Source organism: Quercus robur, chromosome 3 (assembly GCF_932294415.1).
Source record: "Quercus robur chromosome 3, dhQueRobu3.1, whole genome shotgun sequence".
NCBI lineage: Eukaryota > Viridiplantae > Streptophyta > Magnoliopsida > Fagales > Fagaceae > Quercus > Quercus robur.
In genome coordinates, this window is record NC_065536.1 from 54125279 (window position 1) to 54134851 (window position 9573).

A 9573-nucleotide genomic window follows, 5' to 3' on the forward strand; every position below is an offset into this window, starting at 1 on the left:
ATGATAACCCTAGAAGGCATCCAGGAAGCTCATTCGGGGGTGGCCTACAGTCGCATATACCAATCGGTCTATTCGAGGTAACAAGAATGGGTCCTTCGGGCACGCCTTGTTTAAGTCTGTGAAGTCTACGCAGACTCGCCATTTCCCTATCTTCTTTTTTACCACCACCGTATTTGCCAACCATTCGGGGTAAAAGACCTCTTTGATAGCCCCTGCTTTTTTCAGCTTCATCACTTCATCCCTAACAGCGTCGGCATGTTCTTTCGACGGGTGCCGGGGTGGCTGCTTCTTTGGAATAGAGGATGGGTTAACATTCAAGTAGTGACAAATGAGACTAAGGTCAACCCCTGGGGCATCGTAGGCATCCCATGCAAACACATCCACGTTCCTCTTCAGAAACCCTACCAGTTCCTCTTTTTCTTGAAGAGGTAATTCCGAGCCAACTTGGAAGAATCTTTCTGGATTATTGTCAATGGCAACCCTTTCTAAACTTTCACATTTTATCTCCTCGGCTAGTTCGCGGACTTGTGATGCCGAGGTGGTTGATTGCTATAAGCTTTTCACAGGAGCTGAGGACTTGGCATTGGACCGACGTGAGATGGCAACCACCATGCATTGCCTAGCCATGGCCTGATCTCCACGAATTTCTTCCACTTGGCCCCCTGACGGGTATTTTACCTTCTGGTGAAGCGTAGAAGACACGGCTCCCAGAGCATGTAGCCAAGGTCTAGCTACTATGGCCGTGTAGGGTGAATAGGCATCGACAACAATAAAATCCACCTCCATCACCTCTGATCCAGTCTGTATAGGTAATCTGATCTGCCCTTTTAGTGCAACAGTCTTGCCTTCGAAACTTATAAGAGGAGAGTCATAAGCCGTCAAGTCCTCAGGCCTTAAGTTCAGCCCCTTGTACAGATCAGGGTACATTACTTCCACTGCACTACCTGGATCTACTAGTACCCTCTTCACGTCGAAACCTCCAATCCTCAATGTAACCACTAAAGCATCGTCGTGAGGTTGGATAGTTCCTCCCTTATCCTCGTCCGAGAACCCCAATATTAATGAGTTTCCCTTTTTAGATCTTTTGGACTCCTTCTCACCATCCTCGGTAGGGAGCCGAGCCACCAACAGCACCCTAGAAGGAAAAGAGCCGGTTCTTCTTAAGGCAGCGAGGATGACGTGTATCGTCCCTATGGGAGGTCTCAAAGATACATCTTTCCAAGGCTCTTGTACTGCTTGGCCCAGATGACCGCTAGAGGGGTGTAAAAGGTAACGTAACTTTCCTTCTCGAACCAACTGATCCAGGTGATTCCATAGATTCCTGCAATCCTCAGTAGTATGCCTGTGGTCTTGATGATAATGACAATATAGGTTCTGGTTGCGCTTCAAGGGGTCTCCGGCCATTTTACTCGGCCATTCGAAAAAAGGCTCATTCTTGACCCTCTCGAGAACTTGTTGCACCGGCTCTCTGAATATGGCATTAACCGTTTGCATGTTGGTCTGTCCATCCTGTCTCAAAAAATCCCTCCTCAACTGGTTACTGTTATATCGTTCTAACCTGTAATCATTTCCTTTGAGGGGGATGATATTTTCCTTTCCCTTCCCTTGTAGTTGGTCCTCTTCCACCCTTTTATATTTATCAATCCCGTCCATCAGTTGGCGAACGCTGTTGACGGGTTTACTAGTTAGAGATTTCCTTAAGCCGTGCTCGGTGGGGAGACTACTTTTGAACGTGCTGATGGTGACGTCATCGTGGCTTTCGTCCATCTCGTTATACATCTCCCAATATCTGTCAGAATACGCCTTTAAAGTTTCCCCCTTATGCATAGACAGAGATAATAACGAACTTAGGGGTCGTGGGACTCTGCTGTTTGTAATAAAGCGAGAGCAAAAAGCCTGAGTGAGCTGCCTATAGGAATCTATGGAGTTCTTCTTCAAGCTATTGATCCATCTCATCGCTATTGGTCCCAGGCTGGATGGAAAAACTCTGCACATCAGAGCCTCATTTTGGGAATGGATAGCCATTCTCTGGTTGAACTGGCTCATGTGCTCCACAGAGTCTGCTCGGCCATTATAGATGGCGAACGTAGGTTGATTGAAACGTCGAGGCAATTTAGCCCCCTCTATCCTATGCGCGAAGGATGATTTGGATATCTAATCCAGTACCTTGATCATGGCATCATTACCCAAACCCTTACCAGATGGGCTCTTACATCTCCGTTCAGGGCGTGACTCCTTCTCGTAAGAAAAGGTTTCACTTGGGGGAGTTCTTGACCTCCGCCTGTAGCTGACATCCTCCTTCTCGTTAGAGGATGTATCTGAGCTAGAACGGGATTGCCTTCGCTGTGCACGGCGTAACTTCCTTTTCAGGTCGTCTATCTCTCACTACATGGCCTGATAGTTGTTTCGCCTTTGGGATATGCGACTACCTACTTGAGAGTGACTCTGGCTCGTCTGAGTAGTATGTATGCTTCCCTCTTGGTTTCTTCCATTGCCAAGGTTTAGCCCTAGGTCGGGAGCAATAAGTTTTATCTGCTGAGGGTCAGGTTGGAGTGGATTCTCTTGGTGCGGACCTGATCTTGCCATGCTTAACCGTCATACTTACTAACACTCAAGTTCTTCCCACAGACGGCGCCAATTGTAGGTGCACAATTTGGAGCCCAAACCCCTATTTTGTAAGTCTTGGTCCAAAGAGCCCAACATAATGAATTTTTTGTAGAGTATGGATCAAAAAACTAGGTTTTAGTAAGTTAAACGGGGTATTGCATGGAATAACGTAATACATGAACAAGAACAAAAGCCATTATATTGAAAGATCACACGATCTGATAGAGCTAAACACTTAGTTTGTATATACGAATCAATGCAGTGGGGTTCCTTTGCATGCTACAGTTCTCTCTCCTCCTTTTTTCGTCCCTCTCTTATGGGGGCTTTTTCACATTATATAGGCATTTTCCTATCATCTAGGCTTTACACTTGTCGATCATCCAAACCTCCACTTGAGCATTTGTCCCATCAGACACCTCTTTCAGTTCTTTGTGAATTGCGGTAGCTAAGGTAGTACTGTTCAGGGGTCTTCTCCACATTAATGCGGCCAGGAAAGTAGTTGTAGTGCATTCAATGTGGCAGTGGCAGCTTTTGCTTAGATATTTTGTGTTTCCTTCTTTTTCACGTATTTAGGGGGATGGGCTTTAGTGCCTGGGATGTCCTTTCGCTCCGGATTTTCAGTGTCCGAGGAGAAATTCCTCCTCGAACCTGTTTTCTTTGTTTCCAGTGATGTTTAATGTGGGCTGTTTAAGCCACGCTAACTCCTCGGATGGGCTGATGTCCTCGAACGGGTCCAAGGCCCAACCTGTTATTTTAGGCCATAGTCCCCACATTTCCCTTTTCTTAAGTAACTTAGCATAACATTAAAATTTAGAAGGATCTGTTATGGTTAAATTAATTATTTTATGTAGCTCTTCATTTTGCTTATTCTAAAATAAGAAAAATTATATAATGTTCTCATGCATCCTTACAATAATAGATAAATATTTCTAATATCGTACAATTTTCTTTATTATTATTATACCTAAAACTTAGATTTTAAGGTTTATGAGCATATACTAACCTTTTTTTTTGGGTGGGGGGGGGGTGTTCTTATAGCATACATGTATATTATAGGCTAGCAAAGTAAGTATTTCTTTAAGGAAAATTTATGTCAATTTTGAAATATATTTTTGCTATATGAAATTTTAGGCAAGAATTCATGGACAAATAATTTAAAACATATCATACAAATCAGTTCATGTTGTAAAACACATAATACAAAAACAAGATTTGCATGAACAAATAATTTAACAAAAACAAGATTTTCATGCTTAGCCATACCCCTAAAACATATCAACATGAATATTATAAAAAGAAAAGTAACTACTTAAGAGATGTAACTCACCTTGTAAGAGATAAAGAACAGATAGATATTTGCAAGTGTTGTTCCTTATAGTTGTTTGTAGAATGTATGGCACGCATGAATTGAAAATGGTTGGTAGAATTATGAGGGGAAAAAAAGTAGAAAATACGAACTGTGGAAACTTCAGTAATATTAGTGCTGTTTAAATAGGATGCAAGTTTCATATAATTTAAATTCTTAGATTTTAAACTGTATAGCTAGATATACCAATTGACCAAATACAACACAACACAGACCAAGATAGAACACTTTGATAAAAACAAATTACTTAACTATAAACATATATTCATTGAAAAGAATCTTTGCAAAAATCTTAGTTTCTTAGTTTTTTTTTTTTTTTTTTTTTTTTTACAGGGTGCAATTCAATCATTTTTTTTTCTTTCATTTCGTATTGTAAGATTCTATGTTTTTTTTTTTTTTTTTTTAGAATAATAATCAATTTACTTTGAATCTAGATTCATTATTTGTTTCATAGGGCAAATCATGCAAAGAATACTTTTACTATACGAAATGAAAGAATATCACGTACACACAAACCAAACTACTTCGGTTAAAAAAACTACTGACACACAAAAAGAATAAGAATATGTGTACTTTTTAGAATAAAAATCCAAAATATTTTTTTTTATCCAGACAATTCTCCCTCTTTCTCTCTCCAATTTTCGGCAACTCCATTGCCACAATTCTTTTTTTTTATTTTATTATTATTTTTGTTTACAGTGTGTACATCAATCATTTTTTTTTTCTTTCATTTCGTATTGTAAGAATCTATGTACTTTTTTTTTTTTAGAATAATAATTAATGTACTTTGAATCTAGATTCATTATTTGTTTCATAGGGCAAATCATGCAAAGAATACTTTTATTATACGAAATGAATGAATATCACATACACACAAACCAAACTACTTCGGTAAAAAAAAAACTACTGACACACGGAAAGAATAAGAATATATGTACTTTTTAGAATAAAAATTTAAAAAAAATAAATATATATATATATATATTTTTTTTTTTATCCAGACAATTCTCTTTCTCTCTCCAATTTTTGGCACCTCCACTGCCACAATTCTTTTTTTTTTTTTTTTTTTCCTTCCATTCCGGCAACAACATTGCCATAAATCAATTGCCACTTTTTTTTCCCTTCCATTTCGACAATTCCATTGCCACAAATCAATTGCCACATTTTTTTTTCCTTCCATTTTGGTAACAACATTGCCACAAATCAATTGCTATTATTTTTTTTCCTCCCATTTCGGCAATTCCATTGCCACAAATTTTTTTCCCCTTCAATTTTTGGCCTAAATCATCTTTGTTTCCCCCTCATTTTCAACAACTTCATTGCCTAAATTACTATTAAATTTCTCCCCAAGTTTTCAGCAACTTGGTTGCCACAATTCTTATTTTCTCTCTCCTCACTCCCCTGCAATTTCAGCAACTTGGTTGCCACAATTGGTTTCCCTTTCGAGCACTCTGCCTAGCACTTCAAGCACTTCAGCAAGAATTTCGATAATGAGATTACCAAAATTCAAAATTTTTTTTCTCTCCTCCTATCACATCATTTATCTTTTCTCTCTTATACTTTTGTTAGAATTTCAGCAACACTTATCAAAATTTACACTCTTTCCTCAATTTTTTAAATAACTTTAAATAATACCCATATTACAAATAAACATGATTTTAGGCAACAATTGGCCAAAAAATCTCTAACATCGGGGTCCTTTTATAAAGAAGGAACCTTCTTGAAATATACTTTTCCCATTTTCCCTAGTAAATTGTTTTTTACTTTTGTCATCTTTCTCACTAGCCCACCTCTCATTATTCTTTCTTTCTCGCTGTGAGTGCTCTCTTCTATCTCACCTTCTTCTTCTTCTTCTTTTTTGATTTTTTCCTCTCTCACACGGCCTGCCTTTTCTTCATCTGGTCAGTTCTTCATTTATTTTTTCGGTGTGTGCTCACTTCATCTTGTTCAGTTGTTCTTCATTTAGTTCTCCTCTTCTTCTTCTTTATTTTATTTATTTATTTATTTCACTTGCTCTGTTGAATCTGTTCATAACCTCTCTGTACATAGTACATACCGGCCAGATCTTGGCCAGTATTTACTGAAATGTCCGAAACGGTCCAGAATGGGCCGAAATTTTATCCGAGGTGGAATTATCGTTCCAGTTTGGAAACGCTTGGATGACACCGTGTGAAAAAAAAATCCAATTGTTCATATTTTCAATCCTTTAAAAATAATAGAAAATTTACACTTTACTATCTAAATTATACTCCGAATGCGCCTTGTACTCTTAACTTTAGTTTTTCATCCCAATTTAGAATGGTAAAACATAATTATCCCAATAATTTTTACACAACTAGAAACTCTTTTGGCTAAACAAAGACCAAATTATACTAATGGGAACGGGTCAATGGCATATTTTTAGACGGAGACAGACAGTGAAATTTGAAAAACATTAGTGGGTACCATAATATTCTCCTGTCTCTATGCTTCTGGTGATCCTTTTTTGTGTCAAAAAAGTTTATCTCATTCAGCTAAAAAAAAGTTAATATCTTTTGTGTCTCTCATGGAGCCTCAGTACTCCTTATATGTCGTTATCTTTGCTGGCCTGGTAATCTCATTGGCATTACTACCAAATCCTACCACAGCCTTATCCAAATGCAGTTTTCCGGCCATATTCAACTTTGGTGACTCAAATTCAGACACCGGTGGTTTGTCAGCGGCATTCGGACAAGCTCCGCCGCCCAATGGGGAAACATTTTTTCACACTCCATCTGGACGGTATTCTGATGGCCGTCTTGTAATTGATTTCATAGGTACTTCCATTTCTATCTCTTTCTTAATGTTCTCATTTTTTTTTTCTTTTTTTTTTTTTGTGTGGAAGCACATGTACATATCCATTATGTAGAAAATACATGATAAAAGATTATAATCCGAGGAGAGTGCCCTTTATCCTCTTCCTCCACATTAGACTTGGCACATATCTTAGAAATATCATTTGTTGTACCAAAATAAGCTAAAACCCTTCTTCTTCTTTTTTTTTTTCATTCTCTTTAGTCATTGATCCTTGAACTTTACACCCCCCCCCCCCCCCCTGAAAGAAGCTATGTTTGTGGAAAATGGCAGCTTAAGTATATTAGCTGTCCATGCTTGTATTTATAGAAGTATCAATATACAAGTGATAAATATCACTAAAGAATGTGATAATTACAAGTAAAAGGAAAAGATAAAGATAAACTTTACAATCATGATTACACCTATCTAGCATAATACTAATCTACTGGTATGGACTGCAATCTGGTGTTGGCTACAATCTTAGCCTGATTATCATCTCTAACAAACTTGATTTTATCTTTACTGGTTATGCTAACACCCCCCCCCCCCCAAAAAAAAAAAAAGAGAAAATAATATAATTTTATAACTAATTGGTATTTTCATTTTCTTGTTTCTTTTTTGGTTAAGAAATTAAGATGGAAGTCAAAAGTATGCTTAATTTGGAGGACCAAGTGTAGCATGTTAGTTCTAATTGTATGAGAAACACTGTTTGTTGATTTTCAGCGGAAAGCTATGGGTTACCGTATCTCAGTGCTTTTCTGGACTCGCTGGGTTCAAACTTTAGCCATGGAGCCAATTTTGCAACTGCTGGAGCAACAATTAGACCTCAGAACACAACAATGGCACAAAGTGGATATAGTCCCATTTCATTAGATGTGCAGTCTGTTCAATTCTCAGATTTTCACAGAAGATCCCAAATATTCAACAAACAAGGTGACTCCCATCCCATGTTAATTATTGTTGTTTCTTTTCTTACATATATCATTTTTGTGCACAATGCCACAAACTTTGATTGTCATATTGGTGTTGAAATTGAAATGGGATTGTTTCAAAATCTGGAACAGGAGGGTTCTTTGAGAAATTGTTACCAAAGGGGGATTATTTTTCTCAAGCTCTGTACACATTTGACATTGGCCAAAATGATCTTACTGCTGGTTACAAACTCAACATGACTACTGAAGAAGTTAAGGCATATGTTCCTGATGTATTGGGCCAGTTCTCAAATGCCATTAAGGTAATACAAATTCACAACAATCACTTCAAAAAAAATTTGGTACACACCTTGATGATTATGTTACATGCAGAAAATATATGGTGAAGGTGGAAGAATATTTTGGGTACACAACACAGGCCCAGTGGGCTGCCTTCCATACGTTATGGACCGCTTTCTTATCACGGCGGGCCAAATAGATAAATATGGCTGTGTCAGTCCATTCAATGATGTGGCCCAATATTTCAACCTCAGATTAAAAGAAGCTGTAGCCCAACTCAGGAAAGATCTTCCGGAGGCAACAATCACCTATGTTGATGTCTACTCAGTGAAGTACACCCTCATTGCCCAAGCCAAAAAACATGGTACTTCCTTGCATCCTTTTTACACTAGTGGATTTGATTTAATTTGATAAATAAATAAATTCCTGGGCTAATGGATAAAATTATCGTGACTATTGGTAAAATTATGTACGTGGATAATTTTATTAATCTTCACGTAATGAGTTTAAGAAGTTTCTCGTAAACTGTATATGAATTTTTTTTCTTGGTGAATTTGAAGGATTCGAGAACCCTTTTGTGGCATGTTGTGGTCATGGTGGGAAATATAATTACAACCGGTTCTTGAAGTGTGGGGCCAAGAAGACTGTAGATGGCAAAGAGATTGTGATTTCAAATTCGTGCAAAGATCCATCGGTTCGGATTAATTGGGATGGGACCCATTTCACCGAGGCCGCTAACAAATGGATATTCAACCAAATAGCTAATGGCTCATTTTCGGACCCACCCATTTCGTTGGAAATGGCCTGTCATAGAATGGACCACTAAAACATTCTTTCTCTGTTTTTTATTTTTTATTTTGGGTCAATGAAACCTTTTTCTTAACCTTTTTATTTTGGAAAGACAGGAGGGAACATCCTTTTGATTTGGAATCCTGTAAGGCTAAATTATTGGGCCCACGTGTGTGTTTGGTACCATCTAAGCTAGGTTTTTGGAAACTTTACCCTTTTTTTTTTTTCTCACTTTCTCAAAATATATGTATACTCCAACACAAAAGTTAAAACTGTTCTCAAACGAACACGAGAATATCAGGAATGTATCTCCAAATAAATAATTAATTTTACTTGAAATTTTAGAACTTAAAAAAATATGATTCGGTGTTTATCCAATAACTTATTCATTCCTATAGAAAAAGTCTTTCCCCTTCTCACATTAGGTGTGGACCTTTGTGTAATTCAATAACTTATTCATCCCTCTATAAGGGGTTTTCTCCCTCTCACATTAGGTGTGGACCCTTGTGTGAGAGGAGGGAAGACTTCTCTCCTAAGAACAAATAATTTCTAGTGTTATTCTCGTCTTATAAGTTAGTCCCTCCTTTGCCTTTTCTTTCAAGTAGCCCATTGTGCATTATGTATCTTGCTATCAAATAAATTATTCATTCCTATAGAAGGAGTCTTCCCCCTTCTCACATTAGGTGTGGACCTTTGTGTAATCCAATAACTTATTCATCCCTCTAGAAGGAGTCTTCCCCCTCTCACATAAGGTGTGGACCCTTGTGTGAGAGGAGGGAGGACTTC

The 9573-nt window shown here is 37.8% G+C and overlaps 2 protein-coding genes across 2 annotated transcripts; one reads left to right on the forward strand and one right to left on the reverse strand.

Annotated features, from left to right (window-relative positions):
* Positions 1–549: 549 nt before the first annotated feature.
* Positions 550–1653, reverse strand: LOC126719784 (uncharacterized). Its single transcript, XM_050422301.1, has one exon. It carries the CDS (start codon positions 1651–1653, stop codon positions 550–552), a length of 1104 nt encoding a protein of 367 aa, XP_050278258.1.
* Positions 1654–5748: 4095 nt separating this feature from the next.
* LOC126718389 (GDSL esterase/lipase At3g26430-like) lies at positions 5749–8994 on the forward strand. Its single transcript, XM_050420538.1, has 5 exons — positions 5749–6768; positions 7511–7720; positions 7852–8021; positions 8092–8362; positions 8559–8994. The coding sequence occupies exons 1-5, from the start codon at positions 6519–6521 to the stop codon at positions 8822–8824; spliced, it is 1167 nt and encodes a 388-aa protein (XP_050276495.1). The 5' UTR covers positions 5749–6518; the 3' UTR covers positions 8825–8994.
* The last annotated feature ends 579 nt before the right edge of the window (positions 8995–9573 follow it).

Bases quoted from the DNA above. Each gene is read 5' to 3' on its own strand.
- LOC126719784 (XM_050422301.1), bottom strand. From the start codon at position 1,653: ATGGACGGGATTGATAAATATAAAAGGGTGGAAGAGGACCAACTACAA.
- LOC126718389 (XM_050420538.1), top strand. From the start codon at position 6,519: ATGGAGCCTCAGTACTCCTTATATGTCGTTATCTTTGCTGGCCTGGTA. The intron at 6,769-7,510 runs GTACTTCCATTT...GTTGATTTTCAG, and splicing joins TCTTGTAATTGATTTCATAG to CGGAAAGCTATGGGTTACCG. The intron at 7,721-7,851 runs GTGACTCCCATC...AATCTGGAACAG, and splicing joins CCAAATATTCAACAAACAAG to GAGGGTTCTTTGAGAAATTG.